The sequence below is a fragment of the Falco punctatus genome (assembly GCF_963210335.1).
Source record: "Falco punctatus genome assembly, chromosome: 7".
Lineage (NCBI taxonomy): Eukaryota > Metazoa > Chordata > Aves > Falconiformes > Falconidae > Falco > Falco punctatus.
In genome coordinates, this window is record NC_137587.1 from 42,418,092 (window position 1) to 42,445,838 (window position 27,747).

The window sequence follows — 27,747 nt, forward strand, 5'->3', positions numbered from 1 at the left end:
GCTAGGAAAGTTTTGATAATTGGAGACATGACTGTCTGCCCTTCTCTATTATCCTGGCAACTGCAGATGAGTTATGTTAAAATGACTGGGTCTTGTTTTCTCCAGCAAAGCAGCACCCCATCACACCAGCTCTGCATGTGGTGCATTCTCTGCTAGAGAAGCAGCAACTACTTGCAAAAAATGGGAGACTGTCCTCAAGAAATGGAGACAACTAATGAGGGGAACATAATGGGGCACCTAGGTATCTTCATTAATAAGTTCTATAAACTGTGGTTCTACAATTGGATTCATTCTCTTACCGTACCGATTTCTATAATTACTGATTACTGCAGCAGTTGGGGTTGGGCATTTAATTACACACAAATGAGAACAAAACAAACCACGTGAGAACAAAATGTCACAGTGATGCAAGTTTCCCTGCCAATCACTGGGTTTCACCTGCTTTCAAGAACAAGAAATGCCAGAGCTGGGGCCACTGATCCAGGAAAAATGCCTCTGAACTAAAGAATGGTTGCCCCCACCGTGAGGCGTGCAGGAAGCACCTGGATGGGATGCCAAGTCCCTCGAGGACACCCTTTCGGCAGGCAGGGAGGCTGGATGTGCCAGCTCACCATGGCTGTGGGGCAAGGGAATGTGATAAGGGAAGATGGAGAAGGGAAAAAAGCAGCAACATAGCAGAGTGATTCATGCTGGGACTCAAGGAAGGATGAAGCCCTGCACTTTGGACAGACACATGAATGTAAGAGATGGATGATGCCTGTTCTTCTGTTTTGGTGTCCCTACGTGATTCACTTTTCTAGGATATTCCACTTTTAAGAATACATCAAAACTTCCATCTGTGGGTGAGTATAGTCAAAAAAAAAAAAAAAAAAAAAAAAAAAGAGGACACATTCTCTCTCTCTCTCCAAGCAAAGCAAGTAACACTACCATATTAAATAACGCTACACTTTAAAACAGTAACCGCTAAGTACCAGTTCCAAAGCAAACTTAGGAAAAACTTAGGACAGCATGTCCTGCCATGCTCCTGCTCCCACAGAGAAAATTAATGAGGACAGGTTTCCGAAGGATACTTATCGCATTGCCACTCTAGGCTACTGCTGGGGGACAGAGAAGATGGACGGACTGGTAGTACAAGTCCGTAAGCTGAATTTCCCTGGGAACCCAGTGTGACAGCAGAAGCTTGGAATACTCAAAGCAGGCTACTGAGGTTTTCACATTTGGCAGAGGTTTTTAAATGTTGTCTCCCCCTTAGGCAGATTCCCGTCCCTTGTGCTTGAACTTCTCAAGGCAGAACAGATCGATAAAAATTATATTCTTCACCATCTGATCTGCAGTCACTCTTTCAGGTACCACAGCTGCCACTATAAATGTCTCTGCAACTACATCTGGGAGAGGTTTTCTTCCATAAGTGAATTTTTAGGATACGACATCTCATAGTTACTCAGTTCACAATTCTGTTAAACAATCTGTCACAGTATGGAAAAACTCTTCAGTGTACTCTATGACTAGAGGAAGCAGTTTATCTTGATTTAAGTTACATTTACACATTCTGCCAATCCCTGTAGTACACAATGAACATAGCTCTGAGTCATGGGATCGCCTGTCAGCAGCCACGGCAGAATCGAAGGCACTTTCAATAATTAAAGGTAATTTACTTTAACTAGATATGGTTAAAAGTCTCTCCAGCCAAATGGAGAATAACATATCTACAAGGTAGAAACAAAAAGATCTTACTGTCATTCCAAACACAATATTAATTAGTAAATGCAATGAAGTTTTGCATGTAATCCATTTAGTGATGGCTTCTAGTTCAGTAAATTACACATTCATTGCTTAGTTTCACTGTAATACCCAGAAAACCATTTATTTGTTTAAATGCTGCTACTTTTAAAGCTTTTATTTTTTAAATAGCTGTAAGCAAGTATAAGATATCGTCACTGAGATTAATAATAAGAATGAAATGGTCCAGTGAGCTGAAATACAAGGAATATTTTACTATGGGAACTGCAGATTTAGGAGCTTTCACCATAATGACTTCACACCTGAATATGGAAACAGATTCATTCTTACATTAAATCTCTCTTTTAAAAACCTTAGTATATACTGGAATACAGAAAGCTACAAGAGGTATTTTGAAAGAGCATGGATGTGCATTTTGCTGAGTTTCTACTCTCCAGACCTGGGTTATGCCCTCGGGAAGCCATCCCCATGTAGTCCCATCCACACACCTGCACACTACCCAGTCCCACCCCAGTGCAGGACACTCGCACGCAGGCTTGTACAGTAACACATCAGGAGTCTCCTTCAGCTACACACTTTTCCTCGCTTCTCCTCTCCTCCCCCTTGCTGCCAGCTAGGAAGGAGCTGAAGCCTTGATTCATGACCAGTATTGACTCCCCATGTCTGTCCTCTTCCCACAAGCCAGTGCAACTCCCAAGCGTAACCTTCATGTCCCTGTGATCGTCCCCAGGAGATACGTGGAGCCTGCTGGAGCCACCCTTACAGGGAAGAAGCGGCACAGAGCCTCAGTGGGGTGTGACAGGTCCCCTAGGGCAAGGCCACCCACTGGATCTACCCTAAGGGAGCCACAGATCCAGGTTAAGGGAAGGCAAATGGCCAATATTCAACAGGAGACAAGTTCTACAATAAACAGGTCTATTTTAAACAGGCAAGACAGACTCTGGATGGTTTTCATGCAGAACCACCTGTTCTTTCTCTACGATGTTTTGCCTCTGAGGATGATTCCCGCCTCAACACCTGTACTGACCGCTCATTCCCACCATCTGCTATACCCTTCCTAACCCCATATGAGTTACTGAGGACTCTGCATTAGGCTCTTTCCCACCCACTGCTGGCAAACCAGACATTAATTACTGTGAGGTAATGGGGTGATTAACTGGAGCTCCCCCATTACTCAGACTTCTCATGACTGTTGCAGGATGGATGGTGCATCCCTATCTCTGCATAGTCAGATCAGACTATTTTCTGTAAAGCCAGTTCACCACAAGCAACAGTTTTGCTTCCTTGTAGAGACTGTTTTCGGGTGTTATTCTGGGCTAGAATACAGACAAATGAAAATCTCTGTGAGAAGGTTAATATGGAAATCCTCCTGAGAGATTAATACAAAACAATGTGCATTTCCTCTGCCAGGCTGTTTAAGAGATGTCAAGCACACAGATACCATTCTCTTCTGCTCAGAGACACTGTAACTGTGACCAGTGAGCCATACTGGGCAGAAAGAGCATTCCCAATGGCATAAAAGATGAACGGTTTGCTTCTAGGGTAGAATCCCTGGAGACAAAACATCTCCATCTTATGACAACCACTAGCATCCTGTAGTCCCAGCTGACAGCAGGCAAGACTAGTTAGCATTCAAAGCTAAACAGAAGGTAAATACATCCAAACCACCAGCATTTCAATAGAGATCACAGTACCTAAAATAGCCACCACCTCGTCGTCCTGGATGACTTCTAGGGATCCCGAGACCACAAAGCAAAGAGCATCAACGCTTTCCCCAGCATGATAGATGAGGTCCCCCGGGGCGCAATGGATCGTCTGAAACTCCACAGCCAGGGCTCGCAGGCAGCCGTCACTAGCCAGCCGGAAGGCAGGGTGTTCATTAAAAACTTTCCGGTTTAGATGCACACAAATATCTGCTCTCATGTCCTTTGGGCAAATTGAGAGAACCTGAATAAAAGAAAGATGAAAAATAATCAGCTGGGAATATGACACCAGGCCAGCGCGCACTTTATGAAATAACTTAATGGATGGACGTTAAGACCTGCTTGGGTGGATCTTAAAATCCACCCATCCAGTTATTTCATAAAGCTTCTGGTGGGAATTTTATCTTGAATTGGGGTAGTCTTTCTCTACCCATCTACTGCTTTCACTGCAGCTGAAAGGGTCATGTGGAAGAAGGGACTATTCTGTAACACTGTTCTCATTCCTAGCAGTTTTCACACTTTTTTTCCATAATTGCAGGTGGCACTACTATGTCCTGTTTGTGGATATCCCTCCAGACTTGTTGCCCAGACTATCCGCCCGCTGCTACGCTCAATCCCTGCAGGAGCACAGAACGGACGCTCAGAGCTGAAGGAGCTTGAAGACATGCAAAGACGGACCAATAGAAAATTTCACAATAGAAAACACATTTTGCTCACATCGAGAAAACCTAGTCTTCAAAAGTCTTTACGTAGATGACCACTTACCGACACGTATCCAAACACACCGAGGGTTTACTTTCAGTGCCGTACAGACATACAATAAGTAACCTGCCCTGGAGGGCTTACAGACTAGAAAATCCAAAGATCTTGAGATCAGAGCAAAAAGAAAGTAATATATGAAACCTTTATGAAATGTGAAGTAAAGGTGAGTGAAAAACTGTGCCGTGAAAATGAAGATGTCTTCACAGTGGATCAATTAAATAAGATCTTCCATTAATTTCTTACCTTAAATAGCTTTCCCTATTGAAACAGTAACACAAATACACCTGAAGAAAGAAAGTGAAAACCTGTGGGTCTTCTTAGGTTTGTAAACCATGTGTTTAATATTTGCACATCCTCCCAGACACACTAATGTCCTGAGAACCCTAAAATGCATGGTAGCTAATTGCACTGAGAAACATGTAAAACCTTTTAAACTTTTCCTATAATAAATAACAGAAAAGGGCGTGAGATTAAGAGCACTCTGGAAGTCTCATACAAAGAAGGCTGCAGATCAATAGTACTGATTAATTTCTTATTGTACAGAATTAATCTGGCAGCTGGCTCTGCGGACAGTGTGAGAGACAGGGACATGGGGTCAATGTGTTGACTACCACTGAATATTAGCAAACGGGGGAGACTCTGGTAACCCTGCCTAAGCTTTGAGGCAAACGGTCATATTAATATTGAAGTGAAGCCACGACTTTCATTTCTGTTTAATGCAGAAGAGGTATAAAACATATTACTGTTCAGTATTACTAAAGGCCCTAAAGCGTAGAATGGGAAAATAATAAACAATTTCTAATTTAATAATAACATTTATTCCATTTCTCATATCAATAGATCAGAGTTCCTTTGCAGTCAAAGATATAATGAATGCAAAAAGGTGAAGTAGAAGTTATTCTCCTATCCTCAGTACTATGACAACCTGAGGCTAGAAGGGGCTACTGCAGCCAGCTGCACTAACCTCCTGCACTTATAATTTTCATATCAAACCCAGAATACTTGGTGAAATTATAGCCTTGATTTAATGTTTCCAAATGATACAGGGTAGTCATTCTAATCAGCAGCCACTCTCTCTTTTAAAACACGTGCTGTTTCTGAACTGATTTTTTTAAAAAAATGTCAGCCAAGAGCCAGAGGATCTCATGTTGCTCAGATAAAAGATCTGCAATCATTGGAAAAATCTTCCACATGTAGGTGTTTATAGAATACAACCAGGTCATCTCTCGATCTCATCTTGAATAAACAAGAGAGATGATGCTTCTTGTGCCTAACACTACGAAGCACAGTATCTCTTTGGCAGCTTTCCCATAGCATGAGATTTTCTCACTTGCTACAACCTTCCCAGATCTACCAGATAATTACTTTTTATTTCATTTAACACAGAATAAGTCAGTTTGGCTTAATGCTATCTTTCTGTAACAAAATGTTGTACAGAACACATTAAAATACCCTGCATAAGGTTGTTTTATCATAAAAATTAGTATTAAACACATTTGACAAGACACATTCTCCATAAACCATCATTTGCTTTAGTAATGTCTTGTCTGAATCACTGTTGACCATATCCCATATCACATTTCCATAATTTTATTAGGGGCAACTGCCAATTTTACAAACTGATACTTACCTGAGTCATTCCATTTACCATTAGAAATATAGACACCCCTTAGTTTTTCCAGTAAAAAACAAAAATTATTTTTGAGTGATTGTTTCAACTCAGCCCTACTTCTGGATCAAACAGAAAGCTTGTCTTTGTTATAATAAAATAGAAACATGCCATCTTTCTTCTTCTCAATAGTAATTTTATGAAAAATCCTGCTTTCTTTCCTATCATGATTGATGACTTTTAACATTTTTATCTACTCTTGGGCCTAAATCATGGTTAAAAGTTTTTTAGATCCCTTTAATACTATCAGTAATGCAAGTGCTTTTGACTTAACAAGGCCATGAGCGATGAATTCTCAAACGCCGCTCTTAAGAAAAATGTGTGTATTCATACATGACTGATTTCCAAATTTTATCTTTTAAGCTTCCAAACTGCAGGAAAAATGGGTTAAACTATTTCAGAGATTGTTACTGTAGATTCGGAGATGTTCCGGGACCTTTTGTTTTTTGGAGTGTAAATTAGTTGTGTCCCTCAAGAATAAACGCCACTTGGATGCAAAGCAGTATACTGTTTCCTCACAAATACAGAGTTAAATACAGAGTATTAAAAGTGAGCACTCAATGCATTACTCTTTTTACAGACACAACAAACATATCTATCATCACACACTGTTAATATGGAGAGACAGAAAAAATTACATTGCACAGAAAAAGCCAGTCTTAGAAAGCGTAATTCAGGAATTTTCTGATGTCATGATAAAGTGATTCTTCTAATGACACATTACTGTATGGAGATATATGGAGCTATCCCTTATCAACTAGTACAGCAGTAAAGGAGTAACGCTCCAAGAGTTAGTCAGGAAAAAATATTCTTTATTTCAATTTTCTTGTCTGCTACACTGCAAGCACTAAGAACAGAAAACGAAACAGATGACAACTAAAGGAAATACTTGATATTAAAAGATTTGTCAAAGGAGCTTTGATTGATAAAGATAAATGTAGATGCGCGTCGGGGGAAAAAAGAGCAAAGACAGACAATCTTAATTTTCAGCTATGTGTTTACTGTATGCTCCAAGCACAGGACTTCATAAGCTCCAACCTGACTTTGCAGCACTTCTTTTTGCATTTACAAATACCAACATCATGAATTCAGAAGGAGTCTCACAGATGCCACCAGCTACTCTATTAGTTGCACTGTAGAAAGGTGTTGTTGGTGACACAGATTACAGCATGTAGTAATTTTCCTGCTTCCGTAAAAGACACAATGTGATATAGGATCACACAGAAGCATTTGGAAGCTAATGATAAATAGTCCAAAGATCCTAAGAGCAGAAAATGAGCACTTCAAATTCAGATATTCTTCTGAAGACAATCCCTTATTGGTAATACAAGACTTCAACATTCTTACTGTGAAATGCTCTTACTGAGATCTCAGCATTTTTAAGGCAGCATACAACTAAAAAGATACAAACTAGTAGCAACATGGTTGTATGTGAGTCCATATGTTGTACAAATGCACACACATGGGTGTAGAACAGAAATTTAATTTAAGATAAAGGATATCCTGTAACGCTCAATCTGCTGTTTCCCTGTTAAGGAAATGCCTCCAACACCTCTTGTTATTAGAACCAAAGTTCAGCTGGGACATTTGTTCTAGCCTGTGTATTCTTTCAGCAGCATATCAAAACCACCAAGACAAATTTCTGAAGAAGAAATTTCCTTAGAGACTCAAGACCTTTCTCAGTGAAACCTGCAGTTTATAAGCAAGACAGGATATTAAGGCTGCTGACTGCAATGCTTTACTATCTGATGGGTTTGGAGCACACTACTTGGAGCAGGCAGTCTGCAGGGACCAGGTGCTTCTACTGCTACAGAAGTTGCTCCGTAATAAATCTGTAGCCACAGACTTCGCAGTCAGCTTTCCCATATGCATCCAAGCAACATGAAAGAGCAGAACCTGCTATGCTTCAATGCAAAATCAGAGGAGAAAGCCAAATTCTACCCAGAGGAAAATCTTCACTGGCTGTATAAGCTGTGTTTCTACCAGCAAAGGAGCAAGGCTCCATGCCACACATGAACAGTATCCATGTATCCACAAAGACCTGAACCACTACAAAGCTGAGAGAGAAAGTAAAGCACAGAATAACATTTATCGCTTCCCTTCTCTGCACAGAAAATTAAACCTCCTCAAAGTCAGTATAAGCCAACTGCTGAGCTCTGCCATCATCACCTGGCACCCAGCTGAGACAAACCCCAACACAACGACACCCGATGCAGAGATTCAGCGCCGCTGTCATCTCTAGAGTACCCTATAGCATACGTAAAGTGCTGGTGGTGAGTGAAAAGCTTGTGGTTGCTGCTAGAGATTCAGAAAGGCAGTAACCAGCTCTGAATGACTCATGGGGAACTGGCACAAAGCATCTCACTCTCTTTTCAGCTCAACATCTCTAAAAGGGGGAATAAAGTTCCCAGGGAGGTTCCATCTGATAATTTTTTCCTCTCCCATCCATTTCCTTGGCATGCTCATGCAGTTTAAGATAAGCCCCTCAAACAGCTCGAAGAACTCTACAGAGAGCAGAGATTATAAAGAACTCAAAGAAAAGCAAATGAATCGAAACAAAACCTGAACAGATCAAGAGTGTGTCCAAACAATATCTTTTAGGATGGGATTGGGTATTTAATAAATAAAAAAATAAATATCTCAGCTGGAAAACACTACTGGATGGCTTAGCAAACATTACAGAATCTGTTAAGACTTGTTAACAAAAAGGGCAGACGCCAGTGAATCATGAACATTCTGTCCGCAATTCCCTTTCAGCATGCAGGCTTCTCACTTTCTCGGGGTTGTAGCTAGGGGATATATTGACTGATACACAAGGAGAGAGCTCAGACAGTCTTAGTGATGGAATAACAAGGACTATTTACTAAATGAAAACCTGTAACAAATATTGGAGATACTAAAAAGTATAAGCTTTGACAATAAACAAAATAAACTCCTCCAACTTCTAACCAGTTATAAACCACAGATAACTTGCTCTATTTTGTGGAGAAAGGCCACTCTGGATTTTCAGACATGTCCAGCAGTCATAATCAAGGTCAGTTCTTTCAAAAAAAACACAACACCCTCCAGGCATCTGACCAAGTTATTTAGATTTTTAGAAGGATTTGGCTCATTTGAGTGTTGAATTCTTTTGCAGACCTGGCTGAAAGTGTTACATCTGGCACTGGACGGAGGCCAAAGAGACAAAGGTAAAAACCCAACTTATTGGCAAATCACAGAGCATTTTCCTGTAATAATCAGGTAATTTTCTAAGTAACTCAAAGATGATGTATGGAACTGAGCAGTTATTAACCCTCCATGCATTAGGGTAATCTTTAATATATCACTGAGTATCTTGGCACTAAGAATTGAATTTCAGCAGCAATGGTGTGCTCTGCTTTAATTGCACTAAAATCCAAGGTCACTTGGATTTACACACTCAGAAATTAAGATCTGAAAATCAAGTCTAATAGGCTGAGTTTGGCTCATTTTATTATTAACAATAAATGAGCTGAACCATCGATCAAAATGGTTAGATCTAGTGGTATAGTAACAAAAATAACTTTTTAAACTGAGTAACAAGTGTTAGAGCCATTCAAAAATCCCCAGAAATTGCCTCTAGATTACATTAAATTCAGCATTGTCAAGACAGGCAGAATCTGGCTAAGGGTCTGAAAACCAGGGGAAGATGAGCGGCATCACCGTGTGTTTTAAGGAATCAAGTAGTTCCCCAGCACAGGGCCTGCTGGTTTGTCTAACGCACTGAAAAGTGTGGCACACTAGTAAGATTGAATGATGACTCAAAGGAGCAGATCCCACGTTGGCTAATGGTTGTACAGTTGAAGGTTTTATTGTTTTCAGTTTTGCTATCATAACTATCCCAAGCACGACCATTACATGACCTTCCTATGGGACAAAGGACAGCAGACTACAGGGAATTCTATTATTAAAAATCAACTTTTTAGATAAAAGAAAAACAAACATCAGAAAGAATATGGCATACATCAAAGAATCTCTCAAGTCAACATTTTTTGGACAACTTCTGGCACAAAGGTCACCCTTGGAAGAATGAAGTCGATCAATGCTTTTGTGCTTCTTCTGGAGGTGGCTTTATTTTCTAACATGCAGCATTATGTAAAGACATTCAAGGGTGAAAGCATTAAGAAAACAGATCTGGAGAAGACCTTTCCCTAGATGTGGTCTTTGGAACTGACAGCCCCTCTGTCAGCTCCATCCCCTTGGTGGCAGCGTGCAGGAAAATGCCCGACCCATCCACTCGGGTACTTACTATTCCCCCAGGAAATAAGCTCATGAGCTGCTCCGTAGCCCTGGCATCTCCTCAAGCATGACAGGTTCATAGTTTAATCCGTATCAATCCCAAGATGAACATATCCAAGAGGCAGAGATAATTGTGGATAATCTTTCCTGGCTCTAGACAGTGCATACAGGAGGTAAATAATCCATACCATCCATAAAGGTGAAACAGAAAGCCCCACTGGTGCACAGGCCTCGCTCTTGGACCCATGTGAAGGACAGTGAGACCCTGACCGTATCTCCTGCATCCCACTCTCCAAAGAACCGTGGATTGCAACTGTACCTGGTCCTAGCTCAGCTCTGTGAGGTGAGGGAAGACTTCTTGTTCACCTCGTCCCGATCTGCAAGGAACGACCAACAACCCCGCCTCTACAACGAAACAAAAATACTTGTCCAAACGATTTTTACCTTCCCTCCTCAGCAGGGAATTGTATGTAGCTGACACACCTAACCTTGTAGAAGTTCTCTTTGGCCACGAAGCTTGGAAGCCTTCTACCCCGGTCATCCACGAGGAAATCCAGCCAGCACTTACAGACACCTCTATGTGACTGTGATGGTACACCGTAGGAATGGCAGCCTGAGTCCCCTGTTTGTCTCAGGGTATCAATAATTATTACTACAGCTCTTGAAGATCTTATTAACGGCCAACACAACTAAACTGCACTGTCCTTCTGTAGATTAATGTTTAATAAAGTTACAACCTCTGTCTATTTACCATAAACCCATCTCTCCTGTATGAAAGCTTAGTGGACCAGCAGTGAATAGTTTTGATACTGTTGTTATTTTCCCATGATTTCCATTTCAGTCATTGCAATGTGGAATTGGCTCTCATTATTCGAATCGCCACTGACGCTTAGGTTGAGACTAAATAGACGCCTTTCTTTCTATTTCAACCTATGGCATTTCTGAAGGAATCGACTGTTAAAACATGATAGACATTTATTTATTTGCTTTCTGAGCAAATCCTAAGCCATACAACAGCAGAGAGGCCAAGAAGAGAAAATCTTTGGGTTTTACTGACATTTCAGAACATTATGATTAGATGAGACCTTGAGACATCTGGACGTTAGTTAATGGTTGTTCTGCTTTTATGTATAATGACCTATTTCTTATAGAAAAGCTAATATCTATAAATTTTTCATTTGCTGCCTAGAGATTTCAATAAAAACTAAGAGACTTGAATTCAGTGTGTGTTTCATATATCAAATTATTACTGTAAGGATTTTTTTCAACTGCTTAAAAATGGTCATATACAGAGAATGTACTGCCTCTCAAAAAAATAGGTTCTGCTGGATGAGAAATACTGTTTAGTATACAAAGGCTTCTTAGTTTTGTAATGCTTTTAGCTCTGCTCATTATTAGATTAATAACCCTGAAACCTGTAGCATTAAACATAAAAAAAAAAAAAATCCATCTTGTTTGAGCCACTGTTACACCAGGAGATGAGTCCATGTGCATGTATTACATATATCATCCCAGCTGTCAGAGGAGGGCTCTCATGTTTAAGTGATTTAAGATTATGGATCAGAGGCCACTTGCTTCTCCTTAAGTAATAATAATAAATATGCTAATGCTTTTAGTGTCATTGTTAATTCCTTATTTGTGAACACTCAGAGACGGGCTGAAGCGCTGTGGTTTGAAGACAGGATTTGAAGATGAGCTATTCCTAAGGAGAAGCGGCAAGCCAGGACTGTGTGCTTAAGGCACCATCACTTCAGTGTGACAGAACAAGTCACACATACAAGGACAACAGACTGGGAATTTCAGACAAAGTTCTGTTTGGGGCAGCTTGCTCTCATGAGCAGCAGGGATTAGATCTTCATTTAATTTCCTCCATGCTATCCTCCACTTTGCCTTCAGTTACTGTCTAAGAACTTATCCTTACCAGTTTTCGTCAGGATCTTCTTTGGGACTACACATTGAATGTGTCATTCAAGGACAGGTATTTGAGATCTGACTCAATAAATCTACACAGGTTAAGCAGCAGTAATTCCAATCAAGTTATTAACTTATATTTTAATTCCAAGCATATTAAAATCTTTAATTATCAAACACACACACATGTTTATTTTTTCTCCACCAAATTGCTAGGATTGTTCATCACTATAGGAACCTACTGTAACACTCATATAAGAAATTTCACTCTTTGTTAGTACATTAACCTTCTTGTTCTTTGAATTTGGATTTCAAAACAAAGCCATTTCAACATGCTGAGTGACTGAATGAAACGTGTCACAAATTTGTGGCAAATGATGTTGCAAAACACATTCCAGTGTGACAATGCAGATATATTTGGAACAGTTTAGGATGTAATGCTGGATGTTAGGTTGAAAAACATCCTTGGATGATGGAAACTGAGCTGTCTGATGGAAACTGAAAAGTTGAGAAATTCCTCACTAATTATCATGTGTCATGAGCACACGTGTTTTGCAAGATAAAAAGAAGCTTATTGAAAAGTTCATAAAAATTATGCAGAATGGGAAATCATGTGATGCAAAGATATCCAGACAACAGACTGGTCAGAATCGCATTACTGGAGCTTTGAAAACTAGACTGGAAGAAACCCCTAAGGTCACGTCCAGGCTGTCAGCCAAAGCAGTGCAGAGAAGCAATTCAAGACCTGGGATAATAATCCCCTATTCCAACCTATGCTGGAGCACTCTCTGGATTTAGCAGCTCACCTGCAGGTGCAATATAGCCCCACTAGCCCCACTGTGTCTACCAGTAATAAATCTGACTTAAGCCTGTGTACCTTGGAGGTCCCTACAGTGCACTCCCATCCATTTTCTGCTCTAGGCTTAGTACAGATGGATTCAATTTAAATGCAGAGGGTCTTACAACCGGGCTTGAAGGGGTAATGAAGGAACTAATGCAAGAGACACGATCCACCCTACATGGCTAGTCTCTGGGACTGTACCACTGTTTCTATAATTTTTCAGCTGGGATTTACAACGTTTTCTCATTTGTTTTGGTGAAGCACATCAAAACACCTTCCTGAGTGGAGACAAAGGTAGGAAAGCTGCCTGGCTATGACACAGCTTTCCACCCTTTGCTAAAACAAATCCTGACTTTGGCTAAGGTTCTGCAGCTGAAAGCAAACTGCCCGATCCTTACACTTGTACAGACACAGGGATGCTCAGTGCGGGCACTACAGGCCGCTGGTGCTGTTGCTTTTGCAGACTTGCAGGCTGTAAGGGATACAAAATACCAAAATATTCAAACCGGTGCTCAAGTTCTTACGTTTATCTTGTCTCTGTTCTTCTGTAACATGGACTTTTCTGGGAAGTTTGATTAGATGCAACTACAGATGTCCAGATGCGGAGGTTCCTGAAATCCTTCCACTGTTTTAAATAGGTTTTGGATCCAGGCCTAAGTTTAGGCAAGTCTTTACCAAGGGAAAATTGTTAAAAACCTAAGTCACAGATTTTACAGCCGTATTAATTATCTAGCTAAGCAGCCACTACTATCTTACAGACCAGAGAACACTGCTTAACATGAGTCGAAGACTATGGCTCTAACTGCATTTTTATAATCTATAAAACCGGACATGCGGAAACTATGGAAGGAAATTTCAGTAATTAAAGCATAGGTTCTCCTAATTAACTGCAAAGCATCATTAAAATTTAATGAAACTGTAGTGGAACAATACAGGAATCTGGCTTAACTGCAAGGAGATAAATGCAAATGAAAGTTGAATTTTCACATGGTTTTGAGATTACACAATAGGACTGAATGCATTTACAGTAGTTTACAACATAAAAGCTCACTTTTAACACTACGAATCAGCATTGGGAAGTTAGGGTATTAGTGTATAAGAAGTTAACATATTAAAGAATGTGGCATACTGAAGCACAAGATTCAAAGAAATCAAAATCTTTGTTGCTTAACATAGTTGTATTTGTGATGGTAAACCATATTCCACAGCAGATGATTAATAAGATAACTGCTGTTGCATTGGCATGATGTAAGACTTTATTTTTCAGTGTAGCGACCTCATCTTGGCATATCTGAACAAGCTGCATCATCATTGCATACTCTGTACTAGATTCAACTGAAGCAAGAACTTCAAAGCTCTGCAAGCACTAGACATTTCAACATATTAATCTGCCATGAACTTCCTCACCCTCCCTTGGACACTTGCTTTTTAAGCTCTTAGGAGGGAAATCTTCATGGAAACTGAAGCTTGAAAGCCTAATTTCAACTGATGCATATCAGGTCCACAGAAGCCACAGGAGCATCACTGATCTCCACTGACCAAAAATCTAGACCTAAAACTGTTATATCTTGCTTACATTCAAGGTATTACAGATGAAAACCTTCCCATCTGACTTCAGCTCTCTAAAATATCCAAGGCTATACAGACTTACTGCACATACCATGGAGAAAGAGAGGCGCTGAGGACAACTCACATGGTCTGTCCTGGCACACAATGAATCACTCTCCGAAGATGACCTTCTTCTTTAATCAGCTTTTGAAGAAACTTAAATGACCGGTCCTTTCTGAGGGCTAAAGTTCTGTAGGACTTCTACCCTGCATGGCTGCCAGCAGCATCACATTTTCTGTATCTACCTATCAAAGGCCTTACGTTCTAGTCGAGAGATTTTAGCTCAAGGAGATCAATCTCTATTGCCATTAAATCCTATACTAATTATGCTGATGGACATGTCGATGTCCTGGGCATCAGCATAGGTCCAAGCCAAACAAACTCATTTCACTGCAACTCACAGATGCCAATACTTTTCTGACTAGTACTGATGTAGGTTAGACACCAAATTATGTTCTCGGACTAATTTGAAGACCAATTTCCCGTTGATTTCAATAGTTAAATACATTAAAATTATTTAATATTTAGGCAGAGTAAGACTGGGAAGCAGTAAACATACACCATAATGAAAAATAAAGGCATATTTGGAAAGCAGCAAAACAGTCCTTTTTAAAACATCCCTATTTTTGATCCAAACAAAACGTAATAATGGAGCAGCATGCAGTTAAGAAATTGTTAGTAAGTTATATGCTGTTATAAAGTCCTCTTTCAAAGAAAGTACATAATGGACTCTTCCTATCTAAATTGTTACCTCATGTACTCATACCTTCTCTGTGTCAATTCCTTTAGACATGGACCAGGTTGAGACAATATAATCCATGACTCTTTCACTAAGGCCTTTGGGGACTTGATACAATTTTAGGAAATCTCTCACATTGTTCAGCATCTCATGGTATCGGTTGGTGTTGGCATACATTTGCTGGAAAATGGTGGTGACGTTTCCAAAAATAGTTGCATAAAGAAGAGCTGAAAAAAAACAAAAGTAATTAAAAATAAATATGTATGCTCCAGTAAATGCTAATCATAATTCAAGGATAATGTAAAAAAAATTATGTACGGTTACAAATTATTGCAAATGCAAAGGCATAAACTGAAAATTTCTATTTATGCACACACTCTCACACACATACATGTACAAAGTTATTTACTGAATTTACCCACACAGCTCATACAGCTACTCAGTGTGCATTAATTTACAAAATCAGTCATACAGATAATGTCCACACATGGAGTTATTTAAAAACAGCCGGTGCATTTTAGCTTTATATCCTATACTAATCCAAACTAATTTTAAAATCTAGCTTCAGCATGCCAGTAAACCTTGAAGGCACTATCCGAAGAATCATGTGGACCTCCTGTAACATTGACTCAGCTTGCACATTCTATGAGTAGCAAATGGCCTCAGTCCCAAAGAAGAAATGAAACTGAGAATAAAGGAACTTGGGAAGCCTGGCAAAGATATCTGTACAAATGGGGTCCTGTGTCCACAGCCAAGATACGCACAAGAAAGATTCAGAGTGGCATTTCACAGCCCGATTTCACAGCCAACCCCAGCAGATGATTTGGGTATGCCATGACAACTCTAGATGCCCATCACTAATGATTCCAAAGGGAGAAAAATTCAATTAGTGAACAATAGAAAGTCCCTTGGTTGAGGGCATGTTACTAGGGCAGGAGAAGGACACAGCAGAGTAGGAAGCACTACCTCAAACCTTCTCTTCCAGCTTGATTCTCCCTTTCCAAACATGCCACCGTTACTGGTATGCTCAGCCAGCTGAGTTGTGCAACACCAAAGAATGACCTCTCATTTTCAAGAAAATCACAGGTTTTAAGTACGCCTGTCCAACCGAAAAGGCACCAACCTCACTGTACTATTAAAAGTGTAATACAGTGGACACTATTTGATGGAGACCAGTCAATTTCTGAAGCCTACATTAGGCAAAGCATTTAAGCAAAAACTGAAATGGACACCTTTACTAGCTCTGTCTTGACTAGTGGTGGACTGAAAGATGCTCAAAGTCAAGCAAGTTTAAGGTGCCTTATTGAGTTACAATGTAATTATTCCTCCAAACAAGCTTGCAAGCAAGCCCAAAATGACATCCTTCCATGCAATATTACAGATTTTGCAGAAAAGAGAATTATTCTGATATCTCATAATACCAATGTGTGGCAATATTTCTGCTCTTGACATTATCAAATACACAGAAATGTGCCTGACATTTTTAATAATCTTTGCCCGGAGGTACTTTATAGCAGAACGCAGCTATGCATTTCCATATTGCTTTTTTGAAAAACAACTGCAGCCTACAAATGGCAAGAAATAATCCACTGTGAAAGGAAAAAATGCCTTCCATCTCTTGGTGCATAATATCTTCCCTCTACACAACACATTCCTACCTCATTCCAGAAAACTCACTTTTTTTCATACTAATTTACCACTGTTTCATACTAATTTACTATTGTTCATCCCCCTATTTGAGAGGTGGCATTTTTTAAGAAACATGGTGTTTCCTAAAACCTTTCTAATAGAAAAAATTTCCTTCCATTTCTCATGGTGCTTTTTACTACATCCATGCAAAAATTAGATGCTGAAGTTCATCAGAAATATGACATTCATTGTTTTATCAAAGTCTTAGGATTTTCCATCTCAACACACCAGATCATATCAAACAAGGTCACACAATGTGCAGCAGAGATGAGCACCAGGTTTTAGAAAACACAACAGATCAATACAGTATGTAAAGTCCAGAAATAAAGCTTTTTGCAAGAGCAGGATTTTTTCCTTGCTTTACTGATTGCTGTATCATATCACACTGAAAGGTTTTCTTTACCTCTGTATCCATTCAGTTATATATCAACACTCACAGTATAAAAGTATGTGAACTATAAAAAAGTCTAGATGGATGAATGCCACCTGAGTTTTTTCTTTCTTCTTTTTTCAGCTTTCTCTGCTCATTTGGACTTTTGTAGTAGGACAAACTTGATGAAGTATCGCTTCTTCTAAGTGCAACATCCCTTATCCTTCTGAAGAACTGTCGTTGATTTATCATGAACTCAGCTCATCAGATATGTGAGTGTACAACATCTCTCGTCTTGCCCTCTCATGTTAGATGCACATACAAATTACTGTGACTATAAATGTAGATAGAAGCCATAACTGTCCCCAGAACACTGCCTGTCTGCATAAGTAAAATTTATGCAAGCCTGTAACTACAGCTAGACTGCACATGCAATTACAATGCATACAACTGGCCATGCAAATGACACAGATGACACACTGATTGGAAATGTGGCACAGTGCTCTGTAAGGCTGAGAAAAGAGAGATACAACTCTGACACCAGCCAGGCTGGAAACAGCTAAGAATGCCATAGTGAAAACAGCTTGCCTGAAGCAACTGGCACATGTTATCTCCTCTGCAAAAAAAATGACTCTTTGGTAGAGACAATTTGTAGAAAGCACACGGCCAGAAGAGAAAATGTAGTTCTGTATCTCCCAATATAGGGGTCCTGGAACACTCTACTTAAAAAGATTATGTTTGTTCAAGAAATAAAGGACAGAATAAGTCACTGGATTAAGCCTGCAAAATTGCTGAAACCATTACCCAGCAGTACCTCACTACACCAGAATTCACAAGCCTACATGCGATAGAGTGCGCACAGGCAAAACAGCATTATTCCTCGGTTGCAAATCAAAGCCTTCCTTTGTCTCCTACTGGAAATGGTAAAGACATCTAAATATTCCACTTCCCTTACAGGTTTCTGCATGGAGGGCCTCTGGCAAACATTTAAAGGGAACCTTAGATCTTCGCAGCTTTGAAGCTGTGCCTCAAAGACTAACCTCACTCATGGTGCTTCCCTACGCCACCGCTGGCAGCTGCTGGAACCAGTTGGCTGTTTTTTTGGGGACAGCACATTTTTCATAATTTGACATGGAAAATCCACTTCTCTGCAAATCAACCCCCTGTCCCTGTTCTCTATATGATACCTAGAAAAGGGGATCACTTTAAAAAAACCACTAGTATTTATGGGTTTGCAGGTCTTGGTACGGAACAAAACAAGTTTGCACAGATAATGAAATAATAAATATATAAATAAAATAATTTGCATTGCATTTGCATTTGCTATGACACTCCTCTACAGGGAAAGGGTCCTCTGCTTGGGAGGGTCTAAAGAGAAGAGGTTAGGGTCCCTTGAAAATACAAGCTATCTGCCTTTGCTCTTCCCCACTGAACTTCAGGCTGGCATAATTGCATTAGCTGCAAATGCATCAGAGGTGGGACAAAACAGACGGGTGAGCTAGATCTGCTCCTCAGTTGGCAGAGGTGTCTCAGCTCAGTGAACCAACCACCTCCAGAGCATGGGATCCCCTGTGCACAGTTGCACACATGCAGGCACGTACACAAGCACATGCTGGCGAGCATCTAATGCTGCTGTTGCCTTTCTCAGCCTCAAAACGTCTAAGGCTTTCCATCAATGACCCTTAGTGCTTGTAATTAACAAACAAAGATCTCTCAGAGCACCCCTATTTAATGAGCAAATATTGAAGTGCCAAGTGTGAACCTTACCCTTCACATTAAAAAAAAAAAAAAAATGGCAGAGGAGTATGACTGAGGGCATTTCACTTTTGCTGTATTTTCATTATGTTTGGCAGGTGGCACTGGCAGTAAAGATCATTTGTATGAGGTTCTGAAGGAAATAAAATACTGTCCCTCTCTTGACAATAAAAGGATTTAAACAACCTCTAAAGAAATCTCTAAAGGTATATACACACTCTATGGTTCAATTTAGTCTGTTTACAAGAAAGGAGTCGTTGAGCCTGGAGAAGAGAAGGCTCCGGGGAGACCTTGTAGCAGCCTTCTGGTACCTAAAGGGGCCAACAAGGAAGCTGGAGAGGGACTTTTTACAAGAAAACGAAGAGATAGAACAAGGGATAATGGCTTTAAACTGAAAGAGGGTAGATTTACATTAGATATTAGGAAGAAAATCTCACTGTGAGGGTGCTGAGGCACTGGCACAGGCTGCCCAGAGCAGCCGTGGATGCCTCATCCCTGGGGGTGCTCAGGGCCAGGCTGGATGGGGCTTGGAGCAACCTGGTCTGCTGGAAGGGGTCCCTGCCCATGGCAGGGGGGTGGAACTAGATGGCCTTTAAGGTCCCTTCCAACCCAAACCATTCTGTGATTCTATGATGGGACAAAGGCTGAAGGTAAAATTACCCAATTTCTTGAAATGACTGGTTAGGTCAAACTGCATTTATTCACCTTCTCTTTAATGACTTGCATTTCTCCAGATCTTTCCTGTTATGTTCCTACAGTCATGCAGCATTCATTTACTTAATTGTGTGTGTAAATCTGGAACAGTTTTAGAGAGACTTCATAGTCTTTTCATAGAGATCAATTTGATATAATGATGCAGAAATATTTTTTCTCAGTCCTAAAGGGGAGGTAGGTGGTTCAACTTTATTCTAATTTTTATTTTTACTCTTCAGTGTTGAAAAATCTCCCCTAAATTATACACAAGGGTAAGTGTTATATATTTTTTAATATAAAATGTGTGTTACTATATTTGTAAATACTTAAAACATTTTTGAATGATTTAGCAATAGTGTTACATAAATCTTTTTGTCTGCTTAAAACCAAGGAACTTTCTAAAAAAATGTGACTCAGAGTTACCTAAATTATCCCATAACATTTCAGATCTCTTAGTATCCTGACCATATGCTAAATATGTCCAGATAGGAATATCTGCCTTTAGGAACTAAAGGCTTGATTGAGAGACCTAATTTTCCCTATGGCCTGCTCTGTGTTAAAGTATTACTAATCTAAGCATATACAATATGCCTCTAAACTGTAATTATAAAGAAGATTAGAGATGTGGGTGTCAGTCTCTTCTCCCAAGTAACAAGCGATAAGACAAGAAATGATCTCAAGTTGCACCAGGGGAGGTTTAGATTGGATATTAAGAAAAATTTCTTCACTGAAAGGGTGGTCAGGCATGCCCAAGGAGGCTGGTTGTGGCAACATCCTTGGAGGTATTCAAAAGACATGTAGATGTGGTGCTCTAGGGACATGGTGCAGTGGTGGGCTTGGCAGTGCTGGATTAATGATTGGACTCGATCTTAAAGGTCTTTTCCAACCTAAATGATTCTATCCTGGGAAAATATGGATATTAACTTTCACATGCTGAGGCTAGCTGCAACTTCTTCAATGAATTTTTGGGATTAGGTATTCCTGTAAAGCCATTAGATTAATATTAAAGCTAGATCATTCAGGAGACATTTGATGCAAACTCCAATATATCTATACTAGATAGAATTAGATATAAGCCCAGTAACCCAAATATCTGATTTTTTTATTTTAAAAGCTGAGCAGTGTTTAGTTACTTCTTTCCACCTCACTTTAACACATTTGATTATATTGCAAAACGCTTGCAGGCCCTGTTGGGTGCAACACCTGGCAGCAACAGTGCACTGTCCGTCTCCTAAGTCCAACAGCCTCGCTGAGCTGCAGTCCACCGCAATAAACAGCTTTCTCCCAATCCATCAACCTTATTCAACAAAGCATATTACTTGGAAGAAAATAAACCTTCTAATCCCCCTCCCTTTCACTGTTTCATAGCACTTTTTTGATGCCTGCGCCATCCTGCCCCGCAGCCTCAGCCTCCCACCTCCACCGTGCAGAGACAGACCTGCCTGCCAACTGTGCTAATGAAAGCACCCACACAACCCCATGATTTTACAGGTCTTTAAAAGGTCAATTTTGATTTTGAATCCTTGGCCCCAGTAAATACTGTGCTGATAAAATACACTCCCCTACTCCAGTAATGCTGACATCAGTTTTACATCAGTGTTCAGTGTCCTAAATACAACTACTCTCCATTTACAGGGAGGAGACATCAACACCAGAGCGTACTAGCTTTCAAATTTTACTTCCAAAAGTACCCAAAGTAAAAACAAAATCTTTCCTTCAGTTACCCCTGCAGTCTTATCAGTGTACTGTCCCATGCCACATAATCCAAGGTATTTATCCTCCCTTAAGCCCCAACAATGCATTATTATGCCCACTTTGCAGAGGAGAAGGTAATGGGCAAAGGTCTGGGTTCAGCAGTGAACTTCAGCTCTGAACTTCTCACCAAAATCATCTGACCACTGAAATCAGGGGGGAGTTGGATGCAATTGTGTCTAGGTGAATGCACACCATGGCCAGTCTGATTGTATCATCACTGTGGCCTATAGGCTCTACATACGGTGCCTGAGACATATGTTCCATATGGCCAGGGCAACAAGGTGGTGGCCATCCATGCATTCCTGTATCCCATACTGCACTCACAGAAGATGCACAGCTCCTCCATGGGTCCAGCTGACATTCACCCCTTTTTTCCTGACCCAACAACCTTCCTGACACTATAGTAACGCAAACTCTAAATTAAGAGGATAATGATAATAAAGACAGGTCTGTAAAATCCTTGTTAACAGTGATGAGAAATTTGTTCGATGAGAACTAAATAATTATGTAATTAGGAAGATCATCAGTAGTAAACTGTAGAAATTCACCCTCTCTGTTCTTCCCTTTATAAGGGACACACTTTGCACAGCAGAGTAGAACAGCTGCTTTGGAGGCAGTTAGGCATTTTGCATACTTTGTGCATAAATTTCTAGGAAAATAAGGGCTTTCAACTACACTTGTAGAGTTACTAATTTTTATTAGTGGAATTGGGAGCTTTTTTCATGAGAGCACTTAGCTAATGGAAAATGTTTACTTTAAAGCTCCAATGCCTCTCCAACAAGCAAATGTGATGAGCTGACTAGCTACAGTTTTGCATGCAGTTGCAATCCAAGACTGGCTGAATTGGTACCGTAAAACATAGTCTTAAATTAAGGCTACCATTGTTCCCAGCTAACAGTGTGTTTGGCTTCTAGCCATGACGAAGCGATGGACACGAGCTGAAGCTGACTAAGGTTACTCAACGGCATAGACAACAAAATTACACGTTGCCCCCCCGAGGATGGGGGGCCAAGGGCTGCCTGGGTCTGAGGATGCAGATGCTAAGCAACCTGAAATCACAGTTCACACGCAACATCGTCCCTGCTCAACATCCCCTACCACAGCCACCCCGTGTTACTAGGTCACTCTGTTCATTCACCTGAGAAACAGTGCTAGCCATCAGAAATACAGCCCAGCGCAGGTTCAGTGGTCTCCTCTTGGCATTTGGGTGCAATTTCCTGCATTTTCTTTCAACCTGAAAGCTTTACGTGCCTTCGGTCTGCTAGAGTCTGCTTCTCCCTCACAATATTATTCAAGGTGTTAGGCATCTTATGGGAAGGCACAGCCTGGAAAATGGCTGCAATTACACAACAGGCAGCAGGGCAAATAGCATTACCCTGTGTTAACTGAGTGGCAAAACCTCACTTTGCCTGAAAAACCCGTATCTTGTAGTTATGGGGCCTTAATCCTGGAAACTTTTTCCCTAAGAGCTCTGGAGTAAGAAGCTCAGAGTTAGGACTTTTTCTACGTATTTCATATGCAGTGGAAGTTGGTTTAATGCGTCACAGCTTTCAGTGGTGACAAAATTGGGGGAGGAATATTTAAGTTTCCATTTATAAGAATGGTATGACAAACACAGAGAATAGCTAACTAGGGAAATGAGCTAAAGCATTTCTTATACTAATGCTTCGTCATTCCTGTTTCTTCAGAAATTCATCACCTCCTTACCAAACCCAGCATTTCACATGCTGCATGAAGTCCTGTGCAGTGGTAAATGTTAATTACAACACAATCACTTCCCCTAAAGAAATTACGTGGGGGCAGAAGGAAAGTGAACAGGCATAAGGTGACCAGAATACATGAGAATTATGTTCACCATAAATGCCAGCAACCCCATGCCTCTAGCACTTCGCTTTATTCCTTATTTATCATTTTCTCCATATTGAATATTATCTTCAACATTGCCTCATTTCCATGCAAATCTCTCTAGTATTTCCGAAAAATCTGAATTGTGCCTGTCATACAATCATCTACCCATCACATAAATCTTTCTCTTTCCTTTCTCCATCAAAGAAATAAGAAAGGTGCTTTCCCAGGGTGCTGTCTTTACTGTTATTATTGGCCAGTGCTGACACCTGTGGACCAAACCCACCCCATGTGCCCTCCTCACCGTGTCAGAACTGTCACCAGTAACAAGCACAAGATGCAAAGGGTCTCCAGCACTACTGAACGGAAGCACAGGAACCAAAAGGATCATCTCCAAAAAAAAGTTCTCTGAGCAAAGTTGGCAGCTGTCAGTATTACAAGTGTGAAACAATTTGACAGCTTGTTGTTGGATTTGAGCTGTGAGGGGTTTTTTCTGTTGTTGATTTTTTTTCTTTAATATTTTTAAGGGAATTTTTTAGTGGGACACCAAGCTCTTGTCACGTTAAGATGAACCCAGGATAGCAATGTTGCTGGAGGCAAGACACCAGAACATCACTTGCACACTAAGGAACACCATCTAAATTGCCTGTCTTGTTAAAATATATAGGAAATTTGTAAACACACCTTCAAAGTACTGGACCGCACTAAAATATGTCTCTAGCTCTCTGTTCCTTTGTTATTTCTTTCTGCATATGCCAGTGTAAAAGTTTCTATTGTATAAATCTACGTGTTGGTGTGTTTTAGATACTCACAAATATACATATATATATACACGTATGTACATATGATACACCTGTATGTAAGTGTAAAGGTGAACATACAATATGAATAGGCTCAGACTCGACAGCTGCTAATTTTCCTTTCAGTCTTCTAATCTGCTCATGCTTTCTACTTCTTTCAAATCTAACTTTGCTTATTCATTTAATTAAACATTCAATTTTTATCTCAGCCCAATTAATAAGAATGGATTTGGGACAATTAGACAAATGATTCCAAACATAAAACACAGGCATAGCCTTGAGAAGTGTGGTAAACACACCTGTTAGCATTAACAGTGCATGCTTATACAAGATTCACCTGAAAATAATGAGAGCAAACGCAGGTAAAGCAATGCGGCTTCTGTTTGGTAGTTCCTTCTTTCTGTATTTTAATTCAGTAGCCTGAACTCCGTGTGAGGATAGATTTTTGTATGTAATTATAGGGTATTTTTAGGAATAAAAGGAACAAAATAAAGTACTTGCCTGTTAATATGAAAAGCTTCAAATTTGGAGGTCATGTTTGCATCCTGTTATTTTCAGAATAATTCTGCTTTGTAAAATGTCTACAAAACTGGCCTCATTGAACTGAACAATAATGTTTCTTACCCACCTAAGTCATCTACAGAACCACCTTCCCTCTAATTCTCAGTCCTGCAAATTCAGCATCTCTGGACAGAGCTGAGCAAAATTTTGTTAACCTGAATTTTCTATGTGATGCTGACAGACTATCTCAAATTAAATTTGCCTGCCTTCCCTGAAGTGTTTGCACTAAAACCAAGGGGGGGAAAAAAATACAATTCCACAAAAAGTTGAAACAATTCACCTCCAGGTTTTATAAAGCTAAAATAATTCATAGCAAAACATTTTTCCTCCAGTCTTTTGATTTTAAACCTTTGAAAGTTGAACAATGGAAGAAAATCCCATTTTGATGCAAAAAATGTCTTAACAGCTTAAGAAAAAACGGAACATTATCTTCACACACACACACACAAATCTATATTTTAATGGAATATTTTCCACAGAACCAAACCATGAGTTCCTAGCACACTGCTAGTAATCAAGGCCAATGCAAACCCCTTATTGCCCAGTTTATTAGCACCAGGTTTCCATGTTATCAGAGCATTTGTGCACATGGCCGCTGTGAAGCCTGCTCCCCACTCCCACTAAAGGCAACGCCTGGGCAGGCTGCCGCTCAGGGCTGGACCTCTCAGGGTGTGTTGGAATGATGCTGGTTTTGTCTAAAAAAAAAAAAAAAAAAAAAAAAAAAAAAAAAAAGAAAAAAATCACACTAATAATTTCAGGCTTTCAAGGTGAATTAACTTTACTCTGCTTTGATTATCCACTTTGGGAACCTGTCCTTCATTGCAGTATTTATTTAACAGTGGCAGATGCTGAGCTGTCACTGAGCCTGACAGCTCCTTCAGAGCTTCCTCGGTGGTTGTCTTGTAAAACAGTCAATAGCCAAGTGAAACCTAACTGCAAAAACAAGCACGTTTCCCACTTTTATGCTCTATGAAATCAAGTGTGCCACTTTCTACTGCATCCTTCTGAGAGGAGGGGGGAGGAAAATGTTGGTCTCTTAATTTAGCACTCAGCACTATTAATTAACCCTTTACATATTCAAAGTACATCCATTCCCCCAGCCCTGACACATCAATGGGACCATGTTTTCGGTCACAGGTCTGTGGCTTTGCTGTCACTCACCACCCACCACGAAGCCACTTCTCACCAGCAGAGAAGTGACTTCTTTGGGGAAGATACTAGTGTGAATGAACTCAGTGAGAGGGTTTAGTCTCCTACACAATGTCAATTTGAATCCCAGTATATTTGGGTAGTTTTTACGACACTTGAGAGAACGTATATGGTCCTAGGAAGATGCTGTCCACATTCACCTTTGCAAGTGCAACTGTTCTGCTGAAGAGCAATGGCATGGCAAAATGGCAGGCAGCACCCTAAATATATTTTTGCATTGTCTATCAGAGGATCACAAACCCCAAGAGTAATAACTGCACATCAGCACTCCACAGGTTACAAGCAGACATGTTCTCAAATGAAACAAGAGCTGTCTAAATGCTGTATGAAGCACAGTACCTCCACCTCTTTCCACCACCACAGCTCTCCTTCACTCCCTTCTCCATAATACCAAGAATAAAAACCCTGCTGGAAGCATTGCTAGCCATTGATGCTCTCCTGGTAGAAGTGGTTTGAGAATATTCAACAGAACAAAAGATTGCATACATTGGCAAACTAAAACAAACAAAACAAGTCTGGCTTTCATTTCAGCCTCTGTGCATGTATTGCTGAACTCTCCATGACTATGTGAGACTGGAAAAGTGCCTTTATTTCCTGGCAGCAGCTCCTGGATCTTTCCTCCTCTCTGTCCAACTCCTTCTGATCAGCACTTGTATCTATCTGATTACCTCTCTGTTTTCTTGCTCACTATTCCAGGAAGGAGACGCTGGAATTAGATTTGCTGCATTTCCATTCCTACATTAACACTAATTTCACTGAAGTCAATGAAATTACACTGACGTCTGTAGAGTATCTGAGGCGAATAATTGAGTGCATTTTATTACTTTCCTTTGACATCCTTGCAGTTGTTTTGTAGCATTTTTAAAATGTCTGTTTCACTAAAATCCACTACTTCTGCTCTTGGATGCTGCAGTGGTGTTACTCTCTTTGGAATGATGGTGTTCTTGCTGTAAAGAGATGTGCACAGTGACAGAAGTGGCACACAGCATCACACCAACTGGCCATCTAAACCAAAACCCTTCCTCTGCAGCCCATTCCAGGATAAAAATATGAGAAAGAGGGTGTACAGGGCACCTCTGCTCTGGGCTACTCCTTCCAGATTTCCACAAACCCATTTCTAAATTCTAAATTTCTAAACTTCCCACTGCATCCAAACCATGGTAGGTATTAGCCACCGACCAGACATCTCCACCAGGAATATTTAATACTCTCCACAGATTCATTTCTGGTTTTTCTTGCCACAATCTTACGTGACAAAGTATTTTGTTGTGCTATTCTACAAGTCTAGTGGCCCTAGCCTTTATACTGGCCACCCCCAGCTCCCCTTCTGAGACAGTGAGTAATCCTCTCCACCTCCTATGCACCACTCTTGATTTTTGTAAGCCATCCTCCACCGCATTTTCTCAGTTGTGAAAAGGCCTTATCTATTTGATCTCTCCTTCTGAGAAAGTCACTCCATGCTTCATGCTTGTCACCTTTTAGACACCCATTTTAGTCTTACAAAATCCTGTTGTAGAACTGTGCATTGTGGTGCAACAACATGCATTTCAATTACTTGCCTAGAAATTATATTTACCTTTTTTTGACTGGCACTGAATATTGCACTGATATTTTCAGGGAACTATCTACAGTAACAGTCAGATGTCTTTCCTTGAGTGGTAACTGCTAATTTAGAAACCATTATTGTATAGGTATAGCTAGCTATTTTTTGCCTACGTGTATTGATTTACATGTACTGACACTGAATTTCATCTGTCCTTTTCACAATAGCTTCTGTGGTGGGATTGCTATATCAAACCAGAAACTCTAATTTCAGGATTAAGCAGAAAAAAGACCTGCA

General features: G+C 40.2%; 1 protein-coding gene across 2 annotated transcripts in view; it reads right to left on the reverse strand.

Moving 5' to 3' along the window:
• KCNH5 (potassium voltage-gated channel subfamily H member 5) overlaps window positions 1-27,747 on the reverse strand; it is a 210,576-nt gene that overhangs the window by 60,148 nt on the left and 122,681 nt on the right. For both annotated transcript variants that reach the window (XM_080395853.1, XM_080395852.1), the window contains 2 exons: window positions 15,258-15,457; window positions 3,435-3,687 (listed from right to left, as the gene is read on the reverse strand). In XM_080395853.1, the coding sequence (XP_080251979.1) occupies window positions 3,435-3,687; window positions 15,258-15,457 (453 nt within the window). The remainder of the gene's footprint in view (window positions 1-3,434; window positions 3,688-15,257; window positions 15,458-27,747) is intronic.